At 51.8% G+C, this 13,215-nt stretch overlaps 1 protein-coding gene across 2 annotated transcripts in view; it reads left to right on the plus strand.

Annotated features, from left to right (window-relative positions):
* LOC144696796 (differentially expressed in FDCP 6 homolog) overlaps positions 1-13,215 on the plus strand; it is an 88,434-nt gene that overhangs the window by 32,789 nt on the left and 42,430 nt on the right. For both annotated transcript variants that reach the window (XM_078568543.1, XM_078568544.1), the window contains 3 exons: positions 4,410-4,556; positions 5,930-6,038; positions 12,321-12,511. In XM_078568543.1, the coding sequence (XP_078424669.1) occupies positions 4,410-4,556; positions 5,930-6,038; positions 12,321-12,511 (447 nt within the window). The remainder of the gene's footprint in view (positions 1-4,409; positions 4,557-5,929; positions 6,039-12,320; positions 12,512-13,215) is intronic.

Raw genomic sequence — 13,215 nt, forward strand, 5'->3', positions numbered from 1 at the left:
TCTGTGTAATGAGCATTCTGGCTGTGACAGATTCTGTGTAATGACCATTTGGGACTGTGACAGATTCTGTGTTATGAGCATTCTGGACTGTGACAGATTCTGTGTAATGAGCATTTGGGACTGTGAGAGACCCTGTGCAATGAACATTCTGGACTGTGACAGATTTTGTCCAATGAGCATTCTGGACTGTGACAGATTCTGTGTAATGAGCATTCTGGACTGTGACAGATTCCGTGTAATGAGCATTCTGGACTGTGACAGACTGTGCGTAATGAGCATTCTGGACTGTGACAGATTCTGTGTAATGAGCATTCTGGACTGTGACAGATTCTGTGTAATGAGCATTCTGGACTTTGACAGATTCCGTGTAATGAGCATTCTGGACTGTGACAGACTGTATGTAATGAGCATTCTGGACTGTAACAGATTCTGTGTAATGAGCATTCTGGACTGTGACAGATTCTGGGTAATGAGCATTCTGGACTTCGACAGATTCCATGTAATGAGCATTCTGGACTGTAACAGATTTTGTACAATGAGCATTCTGGACTGTGACAGATTCCATGTAATGAGCATTCTGGACTGTGACAGATTCCATGTAATGAGCATTCTGGACTGTGACAGATTCTGTGTAATGAGCATTCTGGACTGTGACAGATTCTGTGTAATTTGCAATTGGGACTGTGACAGATTCTGTGTAATGAGCATTCTGGACTGTGACAGATTCTATGTAATGAGCATTTGGGACTGTGAGAGACCCTGTGCAATGAACATTCTGGACTGTAACAGATTCTGTGCAATGAGCATTCGGGACTGTGACAGATTCCGTGTAATGAGCATTCTGGACCATGACAGATTTTGTGCAATGAGCATTCTGGACTGTGACAGACTCTGTGTAATGAGCATTCTGGACTGTGACAGACTCTGTGTAATGAGCATTCTGGACTGTAACAGACTCTGTGTAATGAGCATTCTGGACTGTGACAGATTCTGTGTAATGAGCATTCTGGACTGTAACAGACTCTGTGTAATGAACATTCTGGACTGTGACAGATTCTGTGTAATGAGCATTTGGGACTGTGACAGATTCTGTGTAATGAGCATTCTGGACTGTGACAGATTCTATGTAATGAGCATTTGGGACTGTAACGGACTCTGTGCAATGAGCATTCTGGAGTTCAGTTTCTGCAGCATGATGAGACTGGCCGTGGGGGACAAGCCATTTCACCAAATAGCCAGAGTCCACCCACATTTCTGATAGGTCCTGTCAGCTGGTGAATATTCACAATAAATGTTAACGATGGCTCTGTCATCTGCTGCGTTTCCTGGGCTCTCAGTAACACTGGATGGGAAATGGAGCACATGAGGGTTGGGGGGCGGGGTACGGGGGAAGTGGTTGGTGGGTGGGACAGGTAAAAAGAGCTATCTTTCGTATTTTAAAAAATTCATTCTTGAGATATGTCCAGCATTTATTGCCCATGCCTGATGCTCGTCGAGATGATCTTGAACCGCTGCAGTCCATGTGGTGTAGGTACACCCTCAGTGCTGTTAGGGAGCGAGTTCCAGGATTTGGACCCAGCGACTGTGAAGGAACGGAGATATATTTCCAAGTCAGGATGGTGAGTGGCTTGGAGGGGAACTTCCAGGTGGTGGTGTTCCCATGTATCTGCTGCCCTTGTCCTTCTAGATGGTCATGGGTTTGAAAGGTGCTGTCGAAGGAGCCTTGGTGAGTTGCTGCAGTGCATCTTGTAGATGGTACACACTGCTGCTACTGTGCGTCGGTGGTGGAGGGAGTGAATATTTGTGGATGGGGAGCCAATCAAGCGGGCTGCTTTGTCCTGGATGTTGTCAAGCTTTTTGAGTGTGGAGAATATTCCATCACACTCCTGACTTGTGCCTTGTAGATGGTGGACAGAATTTGGGGAGTGAGGAGGGGAGTTACTTGCTGCAGGATTCCTAGCCTCTGACCCGCTCTTGTAGCCACAGTATTTATATGGCTAGTCTAGTTCAGTTTCTGGTCAATGGTAACTGCCAGGATGTTGACAATGAGGGTAACGCCATTGAATGTCAAGAGAAGATAGTTATATTCTCTCTTGTTGGAAGTGGTCATTGCCTGGTAATTGTTTGGTGCAAATATTACTTGCCACTTGTCAGCCCAAGCCTGAATGTTGCCCAGATCTTGCTGAGTATGTATACAGACTGCTTCAGTATCTGAATTAATGAACATTGTGCAGTCATCAGCAAACATCCCCACTTCTGATGGAAGGTCATTGATGAAGTAGCTGAAGATGGTTGCACCTAGGACCCTCTCCTGAGGAACTCCTATGCTTGGTTGAGAGGTTAGTCTCCAACAACTACAACCATCTTCCTTTGTGCTAGGTATGACTCCCTCCAACCAGTGGAGAGTTTTCTCCCTGATTCCTATTGACCTCAGTTTTGTTAGGGCTTCCTGATGCCACACTTGGACAGATGCTGCCTTGATGTCAAGGGCAGTCACTCTCATCAAGCCTCTGCCATTCAACTCTTTCCTTGATATTTGGACTCAATGAGGTCTGCAGTGAGTGGTCCTAGCAGAACCCAAACTGAGCTTCAGTGAGCAGGTAAGTGCTGTTTGATAGCACTGCCCATGACATGCTCTAAACCTTTGCCGATGATCAGGGGTAGACTGATGATACAGTAATTGCTGGAATGCATGTGTCCTGCTTTTTGTGGACAGGACATACCTGGGCAATTTTCCACATTGTCAGGTAGATATCTGCCTTTGTTGTAGCTGTAAACTCTTTTTGAGTCAACCAAACAAACTAAATTAACAAAATTGGGGACAAATTAAAAGACAGCTCCTTAAAGGGAAACTGCGGAAACAAAGACCAAATTTAAAGGGAACTTACAAACATTAAATCAAAATGTGATTAAGAGGGTCAATTTGGTGTAGCTATTCTGGAACAGCTTGGCTAGGGGTGTAGCTAGTTCCAGAGCACAACTTTTCAACACTCTGGTTGGGCTATTGTTGGGTTCCATAGCCTTTGCACTATCCAGTGCCTTCGGTCGTTTCTTAATCACGTGGAGTGAATCGAATTGGCTGAAGACTGACACCTGTGATGCTGGGGGAAGCTGAGATGGATCATCCACTCGATACCTCTGGCTGAAGATGATTGTGAATGCTCAGACTTGACTGCTAGGCTCTGCCATCATAGAGGATGTGGATGTTTAATGCCCCTGGTCTCCCTGTTTAATTGTCCATCACGATTCACGACTGGCTGCGGCAGCATTGCAGAGCTTTGGTCTGATCTGTTGGCTGTGGGATTGTTGCACACAGCAATCTGACCTTGTGCTGTAGCTTCACCAGGTTTCAGCGAATGTTTCGGTAAGTCTGGTGTTGCTCCTGGCATGTTCTCCTGCACTGCTTGTCAGACCAGGGCTGTTCATCTGTCTTTGCAGTTCTGATATTGGCCTCTGCCATGTAGTTTGACTGTGGACACCTCGGTAATCTGGTAACCTGTTGAGACTTCGAATGTTGGGAGATGACCAGTGCTCTGTTGTCTGAGAGTTGTGTTTGAGAGGGTGTTTTTTATTCTTTATTCTTTCATGGGATGTGGGCGTTGATGCCAAGGCATTTGTTACCCATCCCTAATTGCCCTTGAACTGTGTAGCTTGTAGGCGATTTGAGAGGGCAATTAAGAGTCAGCCACATTGCTGTGGGTCTGGAGTCACATGTAGGCCAGACCAGGTAAGGAGGCAGATTTCCTTCCCTAAAGGACATTAGTGAATCAGATGGGTTTTTACAACAATCGATGATAGTTTCATGGTCACTGTTACTGAGACGAGCTTTACATTCCAGGTTCATCAATTGAATTTAAACTCCACCAGCTGCCATGGTGGGATTTGAACCCATGTCCCTAGGGTATTAACCTGGGCCTCTGGATTCATTGACATTAATGTCCATTGACATTGCCACTGCACCACTGACTCCCCATTAAAGTTTATGTTCCCCTTTGTTTGACCTTGTCCCTTTTGATTAGATCCCACTCCACCACAGTAACCATCTTACCCTGGGCCTCACTCAGCTGACCCAGTGAAAAATCTTGCAAGTCAGGCTTCTTGGGATGGTGGCACTGTGACTGGGATTGGTACAGTTTACAGCACTGGACAGCCAGTGGAGGATGAGGTGGAACAGGCCAGAGATTCCAGAGCAAATCAAGAGTCTGGTCTACTTCACGAGCAGGTGCTGTGAAATACTCCCCACCTCCTTTGTGTCGGTCTGGTGTGGGAACACAGCAGGTAATTTTGCCCTTTGCCAGCATTACCCATGTTCTTCTAGGAATCTACCAGCTGGGCAATGTCCCACAAAGCTTTCCTGCCCCCTTAATTGTTTGACCTCACTCTTGCATCCTGTTGGCGTTTTTCTACAGGGGTACATGTGGAAGAAAGGTCAAGTTCGGCGAAACTGGAATGAGCGCTGGTTTGTCCTGAAGGCCTCCCACATTCACTATTATGTCAACGAGAACCTCAAGGAGAAGAAGGGGGAAATTCAGCTCGATATGGACAGCACAGTTGAGGTAAAAGCCGTGGGGATAGACCAGCATGTCAGACACTGGGGGAGAGTATGAGGGACTGGTCTGTCTCTATATAACACTGGGGTACAGTACTGGTGGGGACTGGTCTGTCTCTATATAACACTGGGGTACAGTACTGGTGGGGACAGGTCTGTCAATCTGTAACACTGGGGTACAGTACTGGTGAGGACAGGTCTGTCTCTATATAACACTGGGGTACAGTACTGGTGGGGACAGGTCTGTCACTGTATAATACTGGGGTACAGTACTGGTGGGGACAGGTCTGTCACTGTATAACATTGGGGTACAGTACTGGTGGGGACAGGTCTGTCACTGTATAACACTGGGGTACAGTACTGGTGGGGACAGGTCTGTCACTGTATAACACTGGGGTACAGTACTGGTGGGGACAGGTCTGTCACTGTGTAACACTGGGGTACAGTACTGATGGGGACAGGTCTGTCACTGTATAACACTGGGGTATAGTACTAGTGGGGACAGGTCTGTCACTGTATAACACTGGGGTATAGTACTAGTGGGGACAGGTCTCTCACTGTGTAACACTGGGGTACAGTACTAGTGGGGACAGGTCTGTCACTGTATAACACTGGGGTATAGTACTAGTGGGGACAGGTCTCTCACTGTGTAACACTGGGGTACAGTACTGGTGGGGACAGGTCTGTCACTGTATAACACTGGGGTACAGTACTGGTGGGGACAGGTCTGTCACTGTATAACACTGGGGTACAGTACTGGTGGGGACAGGTCTGTCACTGTATAACACTGGGGTACAGTACTGGTGGGGACAGGTCTGTCACTGTGTAACACTGGGGTACAGTACTGGTGGGGACAGGTCTGTCACTGTGTAACACTGGGGTACAGTACTGGTGGGGCCAGGTCTGTCACTGTGTAACACTGGGGTACAGTACTGGTGGGGACAGGTCTGTCTCTATATAACACTGGGGTACAGTACTGGTGGGGACAGGTCTGTCACTGTGTAACACTGGGGTACAGTACTGGTGGGGACAGGTCTGTCTCTATATAACACTGGGATACAGTACTGGTGGGGACAGGTCTGTCACTGTGTAACACTGGGGTACAGTACTGGTGGGGGCAGGTCTGTCACTGTATAACACTGGGGTACAGTACTGGTGGGGGCAGGTCTGTCACTGTATAACACTGGGGTACAGTACTAATGGGGGAAGGTCTGTCAATCTGGAACCATAGCTGTTCTCTGATCAATGTTCTGCTAGTCTCAGTTACTGCTCTTTTCGATCTGCTGACTGCGCTCTGATCTTTCCTCTCTGCACTCAGCTCTCCGCTCTCCCATGCTCCTGAATCAGTTCCTTACTCTGTGCTGTGTTCTCCTCCTGCAGGTCCTCCCTGATAAGGAAGGAAAGCGATGTTTGTTCTGTATAAAAACTGCAAACCGTACGTACGAGTTGAGTGCGTCTGACACAAAGCGCCGACAGGAATGGATAGACAGTAAGTCAGTAGCCAAATGTGTCTCTCGTACACCTGTTATTTCGGTGCTATGGCTCCCAATTGGTGTCTAACCCACAGTGTGGCACCTAGACTCCCAATTCCAACATCACTCTCAACAGAGGGCGAGATGGTGTCGCAGTGCTAATGTCACTGGGCTACTAATCCAGAGGCCCAGGTTAATGCTTTGGGGACCCAGGTTCATATCTCACCACAGCAACTGGTGGAATTTAAATTCAATTAATAAATCTGGAATCTAAAGCTAGTCTCAGTAACGGTCACCACAAAACGAACATTCATTGTTATAGAAACCCATCTGGTTCACAACTGGCCCCGCAGCGATGGTGACTCTTAACTGCCCTCTGAGCTGTCCTAGCTAGCCAATCAGTTCAAGGGCATTTAGGGGTGGGCAACAAATGCTGGGCCTTGCCAGTGACCCCCACGCCCCATCAAAGAATATTGAAAAAAATAGAGGCCATTGTGAGGAGGTCATTAGCTCAGTGGCTGGCTAGGTGCACTGGAGTAGGTAGCTGGTGACACCAGCACTGCCATTTTCAACATCATGGCTTCAGCTAACATACTCTTCACCACACACAGCTACACATGTGTTTATCAGCAGCATTAAGAGCCACTCTCCCTCCCAGCCCTCCCAAATTGCTGTTTAAACCAATCATCAACCGCTCTCAGGTTAGTGACTGATGAATCCCTGCTGCCTCACACTGAGTTTGGGGATGTGCTTGGTTCTTTCCAAACTTGTTTAAAGTTGGTGAAGCCAATAAGAAGTGGGTGTTGCTCCTGCTCAAAGCCTTGATCCTGACGACAGGGGGTCTGCTAGAGTGAGATTATTTCTTTGCCTGCAGTGTCCAGCTACTCTTGGACATCACACTCCCAGACCAGTGCCTGACCAGGTGGCATTGGATCTGAAAGAAGAAAGGGACATGGATAGGGTAATGGTGAGGGGAGGGGTTTGGAGAAAAGAGGGGCATGTTTACAACAGCTGCAGCTTGGACATATGAAGAGCTAATGCGCAGGCGAGATGTGGGTTAGGTCGGAATATACTGTTATTGTCCACAGTTTCAGCGTGTGTGTGAGTCCACGAGAGTGTGAAGGTGTCCGGGGGTGAGCGCGCAGGGGTCCAGGGGTGAGCGCGCAGGGGTCCGGGGGTGAGCGCGCAGGGGTCCAGGGGTGAGCGCGCAGGGGTCCAGAGGTGAGCGCGCAGGGGTCCAGGGGTGAGCGCGCAGGGGTCCGGGGGTGAGCGCGCAGGGGTCCAGGGGTAGGCGCGCAGGGGTCCGGGGGGGGGAGCGCGCAGGGGTCCGGTGGGGAGCGCGCAGAGGTCCGGGGGGGAGCGCGCAGGGGTCCGGGGGGGGAGCGCGCAGGGGTCCGGGGGGGGAGCGCGCAGGGGTCCGGGGGGGAGCGCGCAGGGGTCCGGGGGGGAGCACGCAGGGGTCCGGGGGGGGAGCGCGCAGGGGTCCGGGGGGGAGCGCGCAGGGGTCCGGTGGGGAGCGCGCAGGGGTCCGGGGGGGAGCGCGCAGGGGTCCGGGGGGGAGCGCGCAGGGGTCCGGGGGGGAGCGCGCAGGGGTCCGGGGGGGGAGCGCGCAGGGGTCCGGTGGGGAGCGCGCAGGGGTCCGGGGGGGAGCGCGCAGGGGTCCGGGGGGGAGTGTGATGGGGTCGGCGGGGAGTGTGAACGGAGTGTGAACATGTCCGGGGGAAGTGTGAGGTCATGCACTTTGGTAGTAAGAATAGAGGCATAGACTATTTTCTAAATGGGGAGAGAATTCAGAAATCTGGAGTGCAAAGGGACTTGGGAGTCCTAGTCCAGGATTCTCTTAAGGTTAACTTGCAGGTTGTTAGGAAGGCAAATGCAATGTTGGCATTTATTTCGAGAGGACTAGAATGTAAAAGCAGGGATGTGCTGCTAAGGCTTTATAAGGCTCTGGTCAGACCACATGTAGAATATTGTGAGCAATTTTGGGCTCCGTATCTCAGGAAGTATGTGCTGGCCCTGGAGAGGGTCCAGAGGAGGTTCACGAGAATGATCCCAGGAATGAAAGGCTTAACATATGAGGAACGTTTGAGGACTCTGGGTCTATACTCGATGGAGCTTAGAAGGATGAGGGGGCATCTGATTGAAACTTACAGAATACTGAAAGGCCTGGATAGAGTGGACGTGGGGAAGATGTTTCCATTAGTAGGAGAGACTAGGACCCGAGGGCACAGCCTCAGAGTAAAGGGAAGACCTTTTAGAACAGAGATGAGGAGAAACTTCTTTAGCCAGAGAGTGGTGAATCTATGGAATTCATTGCCACAGAAGGCTGTGGAGGCCAGGTCATTGAATGTATTTAAGACCGAGATAGATAGGGTCTTGATTGGTAAGGGGATCAAAGGTTACGGGGAGAAGGCAGGAGAATGGGGTTGAGAAACTTATCAGCAATGATTGAATGGCGGAGCAGATTCGATGGGCCGAATGGCCAAATTTCTGCTCATGTGTCTTATGATCTTATGGAGTGTGAGCGGAATTTGAACGTGTCAGGGGGGAGTGCGAAGGTGTCCGGGGGGGAGTGCGAAGGTGTCCGGGGGGGAGTGCGAAGGTGTCTGGGGGGGAGTGCGAAGGGGTCCGGGGGGAGCGCGACGGGGTCCGGGGGGAGCGCGAAGGGGTCCGGGGGGAGCGCGACGGGGTCCGGGAGATGTGTGAAGGGTCTGGGTGGAGGGTGAAGGAGTGAGAAGGGTCCGGGGGGAGGACGAAGGGGTCCTGGGGGAGCGCGAAGGGGTCCGGGGGGAGTGCGACAATGTCCGGGGTGAGAGCGACGGGGTCCCGGGGGAGTGCGACAATGTCCGGGGTGAGAGCGACGGGGTCCGGGGGGGAGTGCGACAGGGTCCGGGGGGAGGGTGAAGGAGTGTGAAGGTGCCCGGGGGAAGTGTGAAGTGTCCTGGTGGAGGGTGAAGGAGTGCGAAGGGGTCCGTGGGGAGTGCGAAGGGGTCCGTGGGGAGTGCGAAGGGGTCCGTGGGGAGTGCGAAGGGGTCCGTGGGGAGTGCGAAGGGGTCCGTGGGGAGTGCGAAGGGGTCCGGGGGGAGTGCGAAGGGGTCCGGGGGGAGTGCGTGATGGAGTGTGAAGGGGCCCAGGGGGAGTGTGAAGTGTCCGGGGGGAGGGTGAAGGAGTGTGAAGTTGCCCGGGGGGTGTGTGAAGGGGTCCGGGGATAGTGTGAAGGGGTCCAGGGGGAGGGTGAAGGGTCCGGGGGAGTGTGAACGTGTCCGGGGGGAGTGTGAAGGGTCTAGGAGGAGGGTGAAGGAGTGCGACGGGGTCCGGGGGGTGTGCGATGGGGTCCGGGAGATGTGTGAAGGGTCTGGGTGGAGGGTGAAGGAGTGAGAAGGGTCCGGGGGGAGGACGAAGGGGTCCTGGGGGAGCGCGAAGGTGTCCGGGGGGAGTGCGACAATGTCCGGGGTGAGAGCGACGGGGTCCCGGGGGAGTGCGACGGGGTCCGGGGGGAGTGCGACGGGGTCCGGGGGGAGTGCGACGGGGTCCGGGGGGAGTGCGACGGGGTCCGGGGGGGAGTGCGAAGGTGTCCGTGGAGAGAGTGAAGGTGTCCGGGGGGAGAGCGAACGTGTGTGTCAGCGAGGGCAGAATTCACTCACACAATAGCCTGTATTTTCCGGCCCCGTTGGTGTCAGGCCTCTGGTATCGGGTGGGGGACAATATGGTGAGACGGACATAATGATGCCCTAGAGAATGCAGGTTGCGATTGTCCGCTCCACCTGTCAATCCTGGACCGTGTTTCCTGCAGCCCCCATGTCGGGAACCTAATTTCAATACTTTAGCATCTCAGTATAAGCCCTGCTGCCCGGAATCATCCCCACACACTGGATCATCCAGGAACTCACGCCGCCGTGTTTCACAACTGTACATATGCAATGGGCACCTGGCCGGCTGCACTTCACCCGGGGCTTTGAGCTTTGTTTATCTACCTGGCCTCGGGCAGCATTCACAGTCATCAGCGCCAGGCTTCACAGACAGCACCACGTCACTTTTAGGACCGCTCACGGGCAGGTCTCTGCCTATCAGACCACCCATAAGGCTTTGTACAGCTGCACGGCTGGGGGAAGGGGGTGAAGTGGCCCCAGGCAAGGGGAGAGGCTGCAGGGCGAGGGCTGTACTGGGTAAGGGAGGTATCCCAGGCTGTGTGTGGGGGCACAAATTGATCTGTGCAAATGGCCTCAAGAGGGTGAGGGCTGAGGAGGCAGTCTCCAGAGGAGATGAGGCCAGATGGAGATGTGAAGGTTTGTGTGAGAGAGTGAGTGGTGATGTCCCTTGAGCTGGCAGTGAGTGAGATGCAAGTGGATGTGTGCTAGGCTTGTGAGTGTGTGAGTTTAGAGTGATGAGATGGTTGTCTTACCCTGGCGGCACGGACAGGATCATTCATCCTCTTTCTGCACTGGATGGCTGAACTCTTCTGTGCAGCATTGGCACCAATCGCCACTGCCATCGGCCCAAGCCAGCGTGGTGGCACTGATGGGCCTGTTGTGTTGAAAGTGCCATTGAAGAAGCTTTAATGCCTGGCAGTGTGACCTGTAGATGGTGCACACTGCAGTCCTGCTGGGCCACTGGTGGGTGGAGTAGATGCTGATTGCAGTGCCAGGGATGCCAAGGGAAATCGTGTAATGCCATGTTGCTTGTCACAGGGATGACTCTAACATACACTCCAATCGGACACAGCTCTCCTCCTGGGAGTGTGGAGTCCTGCGAATGTTTGATGGGACGGTGTAGAGGGAGCTTTACTCTGTATCTAACCCCGTGCTGTACCTGTCCTGGGAGTGTTTGACGGGGACAGTGTAGAGGGAGCTTTACTCTGTATCTAACCCCGTGCTGTACCTGCCCTGGGAGTGTTTGATGGGCTCAGTGTAGAGGGAGCTTTACTCTGTATCTAACCCGGTGCTGTACCTGTCCTGGGAGTGTTTGATGGGACAGTGTGGAGGGAGCTTTATTCTGTATCTAACCCCGTGCTGTACCTGTCCTGGGACTGTTTGATGGGAAAGTGTAGAGAGAGCTTTATTCTGTATCTAACCCCGTGCAGTACCTGTCCTGGGAGTGTTTGAAGGGGACAGTGTAGAGGGAGCTTTACTCTGTATCTAACCCCGTGCTGTACCTGTCCTGGGAGTGTCTGATGGGGACAGTGTGGAGGGAGCTTTACTCTGTATCTAACCCCGTGCAGTACCTGTCCTTGGAGTGTTTGATGGGGACGGTGTAGACGGAGCTTTACTCTGTATCTAACCCCGTGCTGTACCTGTCCTGGGAGTGTTTGATGGGGACGGTGTAGAGGGAGCTTTATTCTGTATCTAACCCCGTGCTGTACCGCTCCTGGGTATGTTTGATGGGGACAGTGTAGAGGGAGCTTTACTCTGTATCTAACCCCGTGCTGTACTTGTCCTGGGAGTGTTTGATGGGGACAGCGTAGAAGGAGCTTTACTCTGTATCTAAACCCATGCTGTACCTGTCCTGGGAGTGTTTGATGGGGACAGTGTACAGAGAGCATTATTCTGTAACTAACCCCGTGCTGTAACTGTCCTGGGAGTGTTTGATGGGGTCAGTGTAGAGGGAGCTTTACTCTGTATCTAACCCCGTGCTGTATCTGTCCTGGGAGTGTTTGATGGGGTCAGTGTAGAGGGAGCTTTACTCTGTATCTAACCCCGTGCTGTACCTGTCCTGGGAGTGTCCGATGGGGACAGTGTGGAGGAGCTTTACTCTGTATCTAACCCTGTGCTGTACCTGTCCTGGGAGTTTTTGATGGTGACGGTGTAGACGGAGCTTTACTCTGTATCTAACCCCGTGCTCTACCTGTCCTGGGAGTGTTTGATGGGGACGGTGTAGAGGGAGCTTTACTCTGTATCTAACCCCGTGCTGTACCTGCCCTGGAAGTGGTTGATGGGGACGGTGTAGAGGGAGCTTTACTCTGTATCTAACCCCGTGCTGTACCTGTCCTGGGAGAGTTTGATGGGGATGATGTAGAGGGAGCTTTACTCTGTATCTAACCCTGTGCTGTACCTGTCCTGGGAGTGTTTGATGGGGACAGTGTAGAGGGAGCTTTACTCTGTATCTAACCCTGTGCTGTACCTGTCCTGGGAGCGTTTGATGGGGACAGGCGAAGATTAACTCAGTAACATTACCATGTCCTGATCCAAAACTCACACAAAGAATGCCAATCACTGACAGCAATGCTGGCCAATGTCTTTTTTTTTGCCAGTTACTCGTCATTATTGAATTGCCCCCGTTCTTCGTGCTGTTTTCCTGCCCAGGTGTTACTGCTGCAGTTTGGATCTGTACAGAGAACAGGAGCACCCTGCACAAAGAGCAGAAGGAGAGACGGCGAGAGCAGAGACAGCAGAGTGCACACAGGAAACTGGAGAAGAGAATGGAGGAGGAGCGCCTGGCGGAGCTGCAGCAGGAGAAGGAGAGGCAGCTGTTGGAGATTGAGCAGCTCAGACAGGTCGGTGTGTTTCATGGCCTTCCCTGATTGTCCTTGTACCTGTGCCCTCCTCCCCCTTCATTGACAATGTATGAGAGTGTGTGTCAGTGTTCCTGTTTATGAGAGTGTGAGTATGAAAGTCCCTTTGAGTGTTGAGCGTGTGTATTCCTGTTTGTATGTTCCTGTGAGAGTGTGTTCCTGTTTGTGAGAGTCTGAGAGTGTTGAGTGGGTGTATTCCTGTTTGTATGTTCCTGTGAGAGTGTGTTCCTGTTTGTGAGTCTGAGAGTGTAAGAGGGTGTGTATTCCTGTTATTATGTTCCTGTGAGAGTGTGTTCCTGTTTGTGAGAGTCTGAGAGTGTTGAGAGTGTGTATTCCTGTTTGTATTTTCCTGTGAGAGTGTGTTCCTGTTTGTGAGAGTCTGAGAGTGTATGAGTGTGTGTATTCCTGTTTGTATATTCCTGTGAGAGTGTGTTCCTGTTTGTGAGAGTCTGAGAGTGTATGAGCGTGTGTATTCCTGTTTGTATGTTCCTGTGAGAGTGTGGGCCTATTTGTGATAGTCAGAGAGAGTATGAGTTTGTTTATTCCTGTTTGTATGTTCCTGTGTGAGTCTGTACCTGTTTGTGAGAGTCTGAGAGTGTATGAGTGTGTGTATTCCTGTTTTTATGTTCCTGTGAGAGTGTGTTCCTGTTTGTGAGAGCGAGAGAGTGTTGAGTGTGTGTATTCCT

This window comes from Cetorhinus maximus, chromosome 22, assembly GCF_964194155.1.
Source record: "Cetorhinus maximus chromosome 22, sCetMax3.hap1.1, whole genome shotgun sequence".
In the NCBI taxonomy this organism is placed as follows: domain Eukaryota; kingdom Metazoa; phylum Chordata; class Chondrichthyes; order Lamniformes; family Cetorhinidae; genus Cetorhinus; species Cetorhinus maximus.